Source organism: Somniosus microcephalus, chromosome 9 (genome assembly GCF_052327205.1).
Source record: "Somniosus microcephalus isolate GS21.2 chromosome 9, FLI_Smic_1.0, whole genome shotgun sequence".
Taxonomy (NCBI): domain Eukaryota; kingdom Metazoa; phylum Chordata; class Chondrichthyes; order Squaliformes; family Somniosidae; genus Somniosus; species Somniosus microcephalus.
The window spans coordinates 44,478,806-44,491,693 of NC_140995.1; the positions used below are offsets into that span (position 1 = coordinate 44,478,806).

The 12,888-nt window shown below is 43.4% G+C and overlaps 1 protein-coding gene across 11 annotated transcripts in view; it reads right to left on the minus strand.

Moving 5' to 3' along the window:
- The window catches only part of LOC147112361 (protein eyes shut homolog), a 2,879,641-nt gene that overhangs the window by 827,929 nt on the left and 2,038,824 nt on the right, over window positions 1–12,888 (minus strand). For all 11 annotated transcript variants that reach the window (XM_085996555.1, XM_085996552.1, XM_085996547.1 and 8 more), the window contains 2 exons: window positions 6,954–7,067; window positions 6,386–6,499 (listed from right to left, as the gene is read on the minus strand). In XM_085996555.1, the coding sequence (XP_085852681.1) occupies window positions 6,386–6,499; window positions 6,954–7,067 (228 nt within the window). The remainder of the gene's footprint in view (window positions 1–6,385; window positions 6,500–6,953; window positions 7,068–12,888) is intronic.

A 12,888-nucleotide genomic window follows, 5' to 3' on the forward strand; every position in this document is an offset into this window, starting at 1 on the left:
TCCAGCTTATCACAGACCTTCCCTTTGTTCTTTCCTCCCCTCCCCCCTTTCCCTGCCCCTACACTTGCTTAAAAATCTGTTATATGTCTAACTTTTTCCAGTTCTGATGAAGGGTCATCGACCTGAAATGTTAACTTTGTTTCTCTCTCCACGATGCTGCCTGACTTGCTGAGTATTTTCAGCATTTTCTGTTGTTAGTTCAGGCAAAGCTATCCAGCGTTTCATGAGTGGGGGCCAATAATCCAAGCCGAGCCAGAGGTCGGGACAAAAAGGTGGTGGGGGGGGGAGTGGGGGAAGGGAAACAGATCAGGGGGATCTACCCCAGTGGCTAGCAGTGGAGCACAGTATTTTAATCTACATCCCCCCCTGACAAAAATGAATGGAGTCTGCATGGTGCATGCTCCGCCTTTTCATATCTAAATTGTAAACGGGGTCCTGCAACCACCGTAGGACACTGATTTGCATATGTAGGCCGCCTCCAGCCTGCTTTGGATGGGTCTTCTCTGCACCCATTTACAAGCCCACCTGAAAATGGCATCAGGTAGCATCCAAGAGGTTGACTGTGGTGCCCATATATTTAAATATGGCTCTCACCTTCTGGTATAGGAACAGGAGTGGGCAATTCAGCCCCTCAAACCTGTTGCGCCATTCAATTAGGTCATGGCTGATCTGTATCTTAACTCCAGCTACCCGCCTCGGTTCCATAACCCTTAATACCTTACTTAACAAAAATCTATTAATCTCAGTTTTGAAATTTTCATTTGGCCCCCAGCCTCAACAGCTTTTGGGGAGAGAGCTCCAGATTTCCACTACTCTTTGTTTGAAGAATTGCTTCCTGACATCAGCCCTGAATGGCCTAGCTCTAATTTTAAAGTTGTGCCCCATTGTTCTGGACTCCCCCAACAGAGGAAATAGTTTCTCTCTAGCCTATCAAATCCTTGATTCATCTTAAAACCTCAATTGGATCACGTCTTAACCTTCTATACTCAAGGGAATTCAGGCCTAGTCTATGCAACTGGACCTCATAATTTAACCCTTTTAGCCCTGGTATCATTCTGGTGAATCTGCTGCACCCTCTTCAAGGCCAATATATTCTTCCTGAGGTGCGGTGCCCAGAACTGGACGCAGTACTCCAGATGGGGATCCACCAGATGCTCTGTACGGCTGTGACATAACTTCCACCCCTTTGTATTCCAGCCCTCTTGAGATAAAGGTCATCATTCCATTAGCATTTTAAAATATTTTTTGTACCTGTCCACTAGCCTTTAATGATTTCTGTACTTGGAACCCTAAATCTCTGCTCCTCCACAGCTCCTAGCTTCTCACCATTTAGAAAATACTTTGATCTATCTTTCTTATGTCCAAAGTGGATGACCTCACGCATTTCCACATTGAACTCCATCTGCCACAGTTTTGCCCACTCACTTAATCTATCAATGTCCCTTTGCAACTTTCTGCTCCCATCTACACTCCCTCTTGATGTTAGGTAAAGAGCGGGGGTGTCATGGGGGTGGGGGGCGTGGTTGCTGGGCAGGTTTCACGCCAGTCTTCAACAGTTGACCCCTGACAGCTGCAGTGCATCACTGAACTGTGTTGGACTTACCCCGGGCATAGCGACAGGCCAGATATGGGAGACTCAGGAGGTGTCTTGCCATATTGGCTTAGAATCATAGGATGGTTATAGCACAGAAGGAGGCCATTCAGCCTGTTGAGCCCGTGCCGGCTCTCTGTAAGAGCACTTCAGCTAGTACCACTCCCCCGCCCTTTCCTCATAGCCCTGCCATTTTTTTTCCTTCAGGTAATTATCCAATTCTCTTTCGAAAGCCACGACTGAGTCTGCCTCCACCACCCTTTTAGGCTTCACTTTAACATATTTACACGAGGCCGGTGCATTGCAGCGGGACAGCCATGGAAGGGTGAGGAAGCATGGGGGGGAGGGGACCGGGGGCAGGGGACGATGACATGGGAGTTGGACAGTCACGACTTCCACCTGATTTTCTTTGCAAAAAAATTGTTGCTAACACTATTCCATGTGCCGGAAACGATAAGGAAATTCACCCTCTATATTTAGTGTTATGGCGCCAGGGACAGTAATTTGCCTTTGTTTCTTTGTAACTGAGAAAGAGTCATCATTCATTAGTGTCTCAGGTCCAAATCAGTTGTGATTCACAATGCTATTTCTCTTCAGTAAAAGAAAGTCTCCAAAATGCCGACAGTCAGCAGTCAGTTTATTGTAACACCATTATTGATAGGTTTTGGAAATAACATTCTGAATGTGTCACACCATGATGACTCATATACAATTGGTTATTAATTCCACTGCAATAACTATCACGCCATCAACCAATGCCCAAAGGATAACTCAAAGGTAATAAGCTGATGTTTCCTTCACTGATCTTAAGATCATTGCTTCTTCAAACTCTCACAGGGAAATATATTTAAAAAAAAACACAAATAAGGCAGCAGTGCCTACAGGGTAAATTCACCAATGCCCCCTTTATCACTCACCCCTCCCGCCCCCCACACCGCCCCACCATGCCCAACAGGAAGCAGGGGGTCACAGTACGATACAGTAGTGCCAATTATCCATGCGACATACCCTGTGAGTGTGGTAGCACTCTCGCCTCTGAGCCAGAAGGTTGTGGGTTCAAGTCCCAATCCAGAACCTTGACCAGAAAGTCTAGACAGACACTCCAGTGTAGTACTGAGGGAGCGCTACACTATCGGTGGTGTCATATTTCAGATCAGCCTTTAAACAGGGTCTGCCCTCTCAGGTGCACATAAAAGATCCCGCGGTACTGTTTCGAAGAAGAGCAGGGGAGTTTTCCCCGGTGTCCTGGCCAATATTTATCCCTCAATCAACTCCTAAAACAGATGATCTGGTCATTTATCTCTGCTGTTTGTGGGACTTTGCTGTGCGCAAATTGGCTGCCGCATTTCATACATTACAACAGTAATGACACTTCAAAAGAACTTCAATGGCTGTAAAAGATCTTGGGATGTCCTGAGGTCATGAAAGACACTATACAAATGCAAGTCTTTCTTTTAGTCACTGAACTGCATGTGAAGCACTTTGAGTCATTTCAGGGAGATGTGCAATCAAGGTGCCTATATAAATGCTAATCTTCCTTTTTTAAGTGGGTTTTGCAGGCAGTGTCATACTGGTGTATGGATCTCATGGATATCTATTAACTAATGTGCTTTTGATATTTACACCGTAGACAACTGCAAAGAAAGTATTGCAAAGTATTCATATATGAAGTTTTTCAGGTGAAATGCTAGGAAAACTCACGGATACCTTGCTCCCAGCCGGGAACTGCAGGGTCACAGAATCAGAATCACATAGTTTCTAACCCTCCCTCTGCTCTGTGCTTTCCTTGGGTGCAGCTCCCAACTGGGAGCATGGGATCGGTGGCTTCACGCTAGCGTTTCCAATAGACAGTAACCAGTCCATAGAGTGGAGTGTGGGATAAACAGAATTGTGATGTCAGGAGCTAGAAAGTAGCAAATTCCAAAAAATATACAGGCCTGGTCTAATGAAGAAAGTAAATCACATACTTTTCACAAGATGGTACCATTTTAGTAAATCTCCTCTGCACCCTCGCTAAGGCCTTGACATTCTTCCTAAAGTGTGGAGCCCAGAATCAGCCACAATACTTCAGCTGGCGCCTAACCAGTGCTTTATAAAGGTTTAGCATAACTTCCTTGCTTTTGTACTCTGTGCCTGCTATGCTGTATAGCATCAGCTAATTCTGCCAGAACAGAATAAAGGAGTGGAATTGTGAAGTGTCTGTTTGAAATGCATGGACAGCATGACAGAGTCACTTGAATCCACTCTTTAAGCATCGAACCTAAGATCACCCAGGGCCAAACTGGGAAACCACTCAGAATGTAACCCAAAAGGCCTGGCCACAAATATATCTAATGAATAATATTATCCGTTATTAGTTTGAAGTTTTTTCTCCTGTTTCGCAGATGTTTTTTTTCCAGAATTGTTTGCTTTATTCCATCAGAATGAATTGTTTGATTATTATTCATATCTAGTCTAGTTTGCCTTCAGAAAACAACTGGATCTACCAGTGGGACTTCAGTGTATGAGCTGTTTTAATACTCTGATAATTGTACTAAAATAAACACTTAAAAAGTTAAATTATTGCTGTAACAAGACGCGCTGCACTCCAAATGGTAATCCAATATGTGGGAAATGCTTCTGGGATGTTTCTGAGTGTGTGATAAGTTGATGTAAAAATGGAAATTCCTTCTTTATATCTGCTGCTCTATTCTTCATGGATAGCAATCTGTGAGCCTTTGGTGGCAGTATTAGCTGCAGAAGATTGCAGCCAATGACAATTATTCACTGCTCTCTGTGTAAGTACAGCAAGATAATACGACAGCTGAAAGCGACAATTATGATTAAAGTGCTGCTTATTTTAGTTCAACAATTGCACCGAAGGGAAGAAAATCTTTCCTCCAACATAACCATACTCAAATCACCTTCAAATTTACAATGGGTCTCATCAAACAACAACAACTTGCATTTATATAACATCTTTAACATGGTAAAACGACGCAAGGCGCTTCACAGGAACATTATCAAACAAAATTTGACACCGAGACGCATAGGAGATATTAAGACAGGTGACCAAAAGCTTGGTCAAAGAGGTAGATTTTAAGGAGCTTCTTAAAGGAGGAGAGAGAGGTAGAGGGATGGAGAGGTTTAGGGAGGGATTTCCAGAGCTTAGGGCCTAGGCAGCTGAAGGCACGGCCGCCAGTGCAGGAGCGATGGAAATCGGGGATGCGCGAGAGGCCAGACTTGGAGGAGCGCAGAGATCTCGGAGTGTTGTAGGTTATTGGAGAAGGTGACAGAGATAGGGAGGGGGCGAGGGCATGGAGGGATTTGAAAACAATTCACCATTAGTTTGGAGGCTAAGGGGGGCATTTTGTAACTGCTGCCTGCCTGTTCCTTGCCTGAATAAAATGGCGGAAGACCAAAGAAAATCGGGGATTGGGGGGTGTTGGGCGAGACCTCGGCCCACTCCTTTGACGCCTAAGGCCCACCTAATGCAATTTTCAGGCAGGCATGTAAATAGGCACACCTTTTTCAGGCGGGAGACTGTTAAATATGCCAAACAGATGCCATTATAGGACCCCAATAGCAATTTTGAAGTATGTGCAGCACACACTCCGCCCATTAATAGCAAGCGGTGAGCAGTCTAACCAGGGGCCTTTAAAGGGACTGCTAGCAGTCGCTCCATAAAAGCACCCCAAACCTCATTTTCTTTTAGTTATATGGGGCCTGCTCCTCCTGGCTCTACAAAATAACTATGACCTGCTGCTGGTCCATGCTCAGCCCCCCTTTGCGATCACCAGCCTCCCTGGGTTGTAAGGCTGGAGCAAGCTACAGGGATAAGTTGGACTGAGGCCATGAAGGGATTTAAACACAAGTGTGGGAATTTTTAAAAATTTGATGTGTTGAGGGAGCTGGGAGCCAGCGTAGGTCAGCAGGCACAGGGATGATGGGTGAACGGGACTTGATGCGGGATATATTAGTTTCTGCAGTAACAGCAGATAAGAAAGAACTTGCATTTATACTGCGCCTTTCACCCACTCAGGACATCCCAAAATGAAGTAGTCACTGTTGTAATGTAGGGAAACGTGGCAACCAAATTGCACACAGCCAGCAAACAGCAATGAGATAAATGACCAGATAATCTGTTTTAGTGATGTTTTATTGGCCAGTACACCGGGGAGAACTCCCCTGCTCTTCTTCAAATAGTGCCATGGAATCTTTTACATCTGCCTGAGATGGGCCTCAGTTTAACGTCTCGTCTGAAAGACGGCACCTGCGACAGTGCAGCGCTCCTTCAGTACTACACTGAAGTGTCAGCCTGGATTATCTGCACAAGTCTCTGGAGAAGGACTTGAACCCACAGCCTCCTGACTCAGAGGCAAGGGCACTGCCAGTGGAACCATGGCTAAGATGACACTTAATACAGCATTGGTCTATCTCTGTATTACTCTAAGGGTTAAAATATTGGATATGAATGCATTAAGCCATCCGCTGTTATTGGCAGTAGTAATTTCTAGCCTACAATCTTGATCCTTATCTGCAGTGCAATAAGGTGCCTGGGACCAGTCGATACTACACAGGAGCCACGTTAACAACATGAAGTTTGCAATATATACATAAAATTCTGCAGCATGTTTTTTTCCTATAACCTTCTCAGACTTTGAATTAAATCGAACAGTTTTTTTTCTCTGACTCGGTTATGTGAACAGCTGCTTAATAATGATGTTGGGAGAGTGAAATCAGCTCAGACAACTGACGGCAATGCTTTCTGAAGTTAATTATGTTTGCATTTCCTTCTCCCTCAGTGTTCATTACCTTTAAATGGAGGCACACAGTGGCAGAAGTAATTACCAGGTAGGTCGACACATGTGCCTTGGTTTTTGCAGGGGTCTGAGGCGCAGTCGTCTATGTCTGTTTCACATTTTGCACCTTAAAGAAAAGGGAGAATGGTGGGAGGGGAGGAAGAAAAAAAAATAGGAATTGTCAGTCGGAGCGAGAGAAATGAATTGTCAAGTTATAAGTCTTTTGTGTGAGCAGCAAATATCCCAAAGCATTTGTGATCAGAAGCAGGACTGAATCAGTCAAAACAGGAACCTACATAAATTACTGCCAGGACGGATTTATTTCACCACACCATACACCACCGCATCCACTCGCTGAATCGCTAAACACACACTAATCTTCCAGAGGAGTGGCCCTGTTTCTGAAACTTATTTTGATGCTGCAGAACTTGGCTTTGGGGTTAGGCTGACAGGCAGTGCCTCAGCATTCCATTCCGGTCATAATTTAAGATATAAAGGAAGCATGGAGGGTATGGAGTAAATCACATGCAGGTAAGGGCCAACGGCTCAGACAGAAAATATCGCTGACTGGAAAAACTCACCAGTGAAACCAGCCAGGCAGTTGCATTCATAACTATTAATGAGGTCGATACATGTTGCTTTGTGGAGACAGGGAGATGAGTGACATTCATTTATGTTGATTTCACAGTAGATACCTGTAGCGCAGGGAAGGAAAGAGATATTTCATTAATTCCCATGCCATCCAATTATAAATAAACATGTCTACAGCACTTACACTGAGGACGCCTCAACCATTACCCCTACTGTTAGCTTCCTGTTTTGAGAATCACAGCTTTTTGTTTTGGTCTTTGTAAAGTGTGACTTTGAAAGTCATTTGTTGCAGTCTACAGTGATTTGCCAGTATCCACAATGCATGTTGGGCCGAACTGTCACGAGATTGATTCATATGGCTTCAGGCAGCCAATTTCCTTATCAATTTATATCAATAAAGTGGACGAAAATGGAAATGGCATTGAGATGTAATAGGATGCATTTTGGATGACATGAAGGGAGCTTTCTCCCTCTGTTGCTGATAACGGAATAGGTGAACTCTTCCGAAATGAAAAATTAAATTTGGCATGGATGCAAAGGCGATTTCTCAGAAAGAGAAAAATTAATTACCTGGCACATGACTATAAGGAATTAAAATTAAATTCAAACAGTATGCTAATTTTTTTTAAAGCTAAAACTGATTCGCCAAAATACACAGTCAAGTAATATGACACAAATATGAAAACAATCATAGGTTGGAGGAATCTGTGTAACTAAAAGTCATTCCAATGTATGTTGGCAGGGTCATGTGTCTCAAAGACATCGCACCTTAAAATGGGGCCTTAGAAGTATTGCACATCAGAGGGGTGAATAAACACCTTTGTTACCTCTAACCTTGACTATTCCAAGGCTCTCCGGGCCGGGCCTCCCACCTTGCACCCTCCGTAAACTTGAGCTCATCCAAAACTCTGCTGCCTGTACCTTAACTCGCACCAAGACCCGTTAACCCATCACCCCTGTACTCGTTAACTCCCGGTCTGGCAATATCTTCATTTTAAAATTCATATCCTTGTTTTCAAATTCCTCCATGGCCTTGCCTGTAATCTCCTCCAGTCCAACAACCCACCGAGATCTTTACGCTCCTTCAATTCTGGTCTCTTGCGGATCCTCGATTTTAATCACTCTACCATTGGCGTCTGTGCCTTCAGTTGCCTGGGCCCTAAGCTCTGGAATTCTCTCCCTAAATCTCTCTGTCTCTCTTACCTCTCTCTCCTCCTTGAAAATGCTCCTTAAAATCTACCTCGTCACCTGACTTTATGTGGCTCGATGTCAAATTTTGTTTGAGAACACTTCTGACATAAGAACATAAGAACATAAGAATTAGGAGCAGGAGTAGGCCATACGGCCCTTCGAGCCTGCTCTGCCATTCAATAAGATCATGGCTGATCTTCGACCTCAACTCCACTTTCTCTCGATCTCCATATCCCTAGAGTCCAAAAATCTATCTATATCAGCCTTGAATATATTCAACGACTGAGCATCCATCGCCCTCTCGGGTAGAGAATTCCAAAGATTCACAACCCTACTGACAAGTGCCTTGGGGCATTTTACTATGTTAAAGATACTATATAATAGCAAATTGTTGTTGATAGGCCCAGATAGCCAACAGCTGTTAAACTGACCATGCTGATTGGCTCAAATACCCCACTGTCCAAATGAAAGGTAATCACAAACTAGTTTCAGTCACGAAACAGATAGAAAAGTCTCCAATTATCAATCAGCAAACGTCACAAAATGTCATAATCCAATCACTCACTTTGTTCCCTAAACCTAGCAACTTGGAATCAGCAACTTACCAGTCGAATTGCTCCAATAATTTAATGAGTGATATCAATCATCATTTTCCTTCTTCACTTAAACATTTATATCAAAAACATGAAAAATTACGCAATTCTGACAAAAAAAAATGCTGTAAAAAAAATCACTGAACCTTAAAATTAGTGATGAAATGTTAAAATGGCACCAAGAGGTTTCCCCCACAAAGACCTGTCCTTTTGTCTGGATCTTGGGTTTGAGTTGAACTTTCATCTGGACCTTGGATGTTGGGGAGTTTTAGCTGCTGTGGACAAATTTTGTGAGTGAAAGTGAGATGAAAATGTAGTTGTCACGCAGCTCTTGTGGAACTACAATACCCAGAATGCACTGTGACATCCTGTGTAACTTGACAAGCCGGCAGACCAATCACAAAGAACAATTCTAACGTGCAGGTAGCAGAGAAAAAAACCAATTAAAAATAAAGAAGCTTGTTTACGATTTCAGTTTAGATTTTTTTTTTAAATTGAGCTATCAGTGGTGTTTAGGATGAGGGTGTTTTTTACGTTGTTTGAGGGGAACTGATTTTGCCCCAAGGCTGACAGGAATGTTTCTGAAGCATTTTGATGCCAAACTACAAATCCACCGAGGAAAGCAAATGGGCAGAAAATATATATTTTATAATTACATCAATAACTGAGAAAAGTTTTGAAGGGGAGAAGAATAAATATAGTACTTGCAACTTAAATAAATATTGTAAATCCTTCAAGGGATGCAGTGCAGATACCTGTTCTTAATCTTGAAAATAAATAAGAAGAGGCTATGCGAAGGGAAGAACAAAGTTACTTGTACCTTATGCACATTTTGCAAAGTGGCAGATAAATAGTATTACAAATATTCTATGTGTGAAACTGTATTTCTCAGTGTAAGGTGTCAACCTTGGCTCAGTGGTAGCACTCTCACCTCTGTGGGTTGAAGTCCCACTCCAGAGACTTGATAACATATTCCAAAATGACACCTCAGTGCAGTACTGAGGGAGTGCTGTCAGATGAATCGTTAAACCGAGGCCCCGTCTGCCCTCTCAGTTGAGCATAAACGATCCCACAGCAATATTTGAAGAAGAGCAGGTGAGTTCGCCCTGGTGTACAGGCCAATATTTATCCCTCAACCAACATTACTGGAGCAGCTTATCTGGTCATTAGCTCATTGCTGTTTGTGGGACCTTCTTGTGTGCAAATTGTCTGTCATGTGTCCCTATATTTTGTGATGTCTTGTGGCGAATGACGCTAAATCAATGCAAATTCTTCATTTCTTTCTTTCTATTATTTTTGTATCATGTCAATCATGTAGAATTACATAGAATTTACAGCACAGAAACTAGCCATTCTTTCTATCCTTATTTTTTTCTTTGTTTCTTTCTTCTTGATCGGGTGAATTTAGTAGTAAATTGGTCTATGCCGGTGTTGATGCTCCACGTTCTCACCACTCTCTGGGTAAAGAAGTTGCTCCTGAATTCCATACTGGATTTATTTGTAACTATCTTATATTTATGGCCTCTAGTTCGGGACTCCCCCAACAATAGAGATAGGCGCTATCTCTACCATATCAAACCCTTTCAGAGTTTTAAAGACCCCTATTAGGTCGCACCTCAGCCTTCTCTTTTTGAGAGAAAACAGCCCCAGCCTGCAACATATGGGACCAGATTTTGCTTTAAAAATAATGACGTCTGAACTATGTGCACTGTTAGTAATGCGCAACTCGTCCAGCAACTTGTGGCGAGGAAGAGATACCCCATGAACTGCGAATCATCACAAGTTGTTAGACGATTTGCACCGGTCCGCCATTAGCGTCGCGAAAATGGCATCTCACGATAAACCTCCTCGTGAGTTTCATGAAGTTGCTGCATTTGCACGTCAATTCGCCCATTAAGCTCGTTACAGAAGGTTATGTCTAGTAATTACCAGCATAAGTACCCTTTTACCGATGTGATAATTGTTAATAACTGCCCATCAACCTCTCTTGCCCAGAAAGTAAACAAGTACAAATGTGGAGTCTCATTCTTTCAGGTTGTGAAATGTTTCAGGAGATTTTACAAATGTCAAATTTTAATTTTTTTTCTTACTTTATTTTTTGGTCTCTTTTCTCTCTCATAATCCAATCTTTCTTTCCCTCTCTTTATTTCTCTTTCTGTACCTGATTGGACATTGAATTCACCCTATTTCCTTCTCTGTCGTTCCTCTGTTTCTTTCTCAATCCTTTAATCTGATTGGTTAAGCAGATACACTGTTTGTCCCACTGTTGTCCAAGGCCCCAGATACCTTCCCAGTTTCCCTCGCTGCACCGTTATCAGCTCGCGCTTCCAGCAACTTTGTGGGCAAAAATTTAAAAACCTAAATGTGCCCGAACAAATCTAACCAACGGTTCACGCCGTGAGCTGCCCCGCTCCAGAAAAATGTGACCCATTGCTTCAGTAACGGGTAAACTGCTGGACCGTTAAAACTGCAGCAGGACCACAGTAAAGTTCCAAAACTAGAACCCAAACTAAATCCCGGTCCCAGACTAGCAGTGATTAACTCCATGGGGACCTGCTAGAATATTAAAATAATGCTGTAGCACTAATATTTAAGTCAATTAAAACCCAAACCGTCTAAGGCTTCTTGATTAATTTTAGTCGATATTTCTTTTGAATTTGAGACTCAGTTATTACCTTCAGGAATAATTTTGGAATAGGCCCTCAATTTACAAAGTTTATCCAGCATTTTAAGATTCAACAACAACAACTTGTATTTATATAGCGCCTTTAACATAATAAAACATCCCAAGGTGTGTTGTGTATGTAACCTGTTCCACCTTAAGAGAGCTTAAGCCTGTTCCACCTTAAGAGATGTACTACTTTCTCAGGCTGCTGTAGACGTAATACCGGGGGTGAACACACCGGTATATAAGCACTGTGCAGTAATCTTGTATTCAGTGTAGTCCCTACCTCCAACCAGTAAAGACCTGTTTTATTGTTACTGATTAAGTCTGAGTATTAATTACTTGAACAACTCACAGACTTAACACTGGCGACGAGTCAGGTTCTTACCCTGCTGCAGTTATTCCACGGCGGTTGAAGAGAGGTTTCAAACCTCACCACTCACCACCCCACTGGAAGCGACAGGCATTAGGACCCTGAAGCCTCCATCAGCTTGTGAACCGGAGTAGAAGACAGGACTGGGGAAGAGAGAGGTACAGGGCGATAGTGATCGGCAGATAAGGGCCGGGCCGCTTTGAAGTGAGGGGCGCAGCCGGGCCATCGATCGCAACCACCGATAAGGGCCGCACTCGGGCTGAAAGGCGCAGCGTCGGCAGACACTGAAGGCACGAGAGCCGCGGTGAAAAGCGCGGGCCATCGATCGCGGCGGAGATAAGGGCCGCACTCGGGGCTGAAGGGAGACGGCGTCGGGGGACGGGTGAAGACCGCCAAGCGTGGGAAAACCGCCATTTTGTGGGCGGAGGACGACGGCAAGAGCGGGAAGCCGCCATCTTGGATAGCAGTAAAAAAAAAAAATCTGAGAAATTGCAAATCTGATAAAGTACTACAATGCCTAAACACGGGAATATTAGCAACTTTGATAGTGACATCGAAGATTGGGCCATATATGTTGAAAGAGTAAAAAATTATTGTAAGGCCAATAAAATTCGTGACCAAGATAAAGCTCTAACATTATTAAATTTAATGGGTGCGAAGACATACGGGCAATTGAAACACCTGTTATCACCAGATGAACCAGCGGATAAGACGTTCGATGAGATTGTTACTGTCCTGAAAGATCATCTAAACCCCACGCCGCTGATGCTAGCGGAACGATTTAAATTTTACGACAGAAGGCAGCTACAGCATGAAAGCAATGCTGAATATTTGCTGGAATTGCGTAAATTAGCGAAATATTGCCAGTTTGGAACGGGACTGACAGATGCACTACGAGACAAATTTGTGTGTGGTTTATTTAAACAGGATACACAAAAGCGACTGCTCGAGGAGAATGAGCTGACGCTTGAGAAGGCGGTCACTATGGCAGCAGCACACGAAGCCGCAGCGAGAGGCACGGCAGTAATGCAGCTACGGTCACCGGAGCTCAGTGCACACAAATTGGGTGTGAGTTCTGTTAAATGTTATCGTTGTGGAAAGAC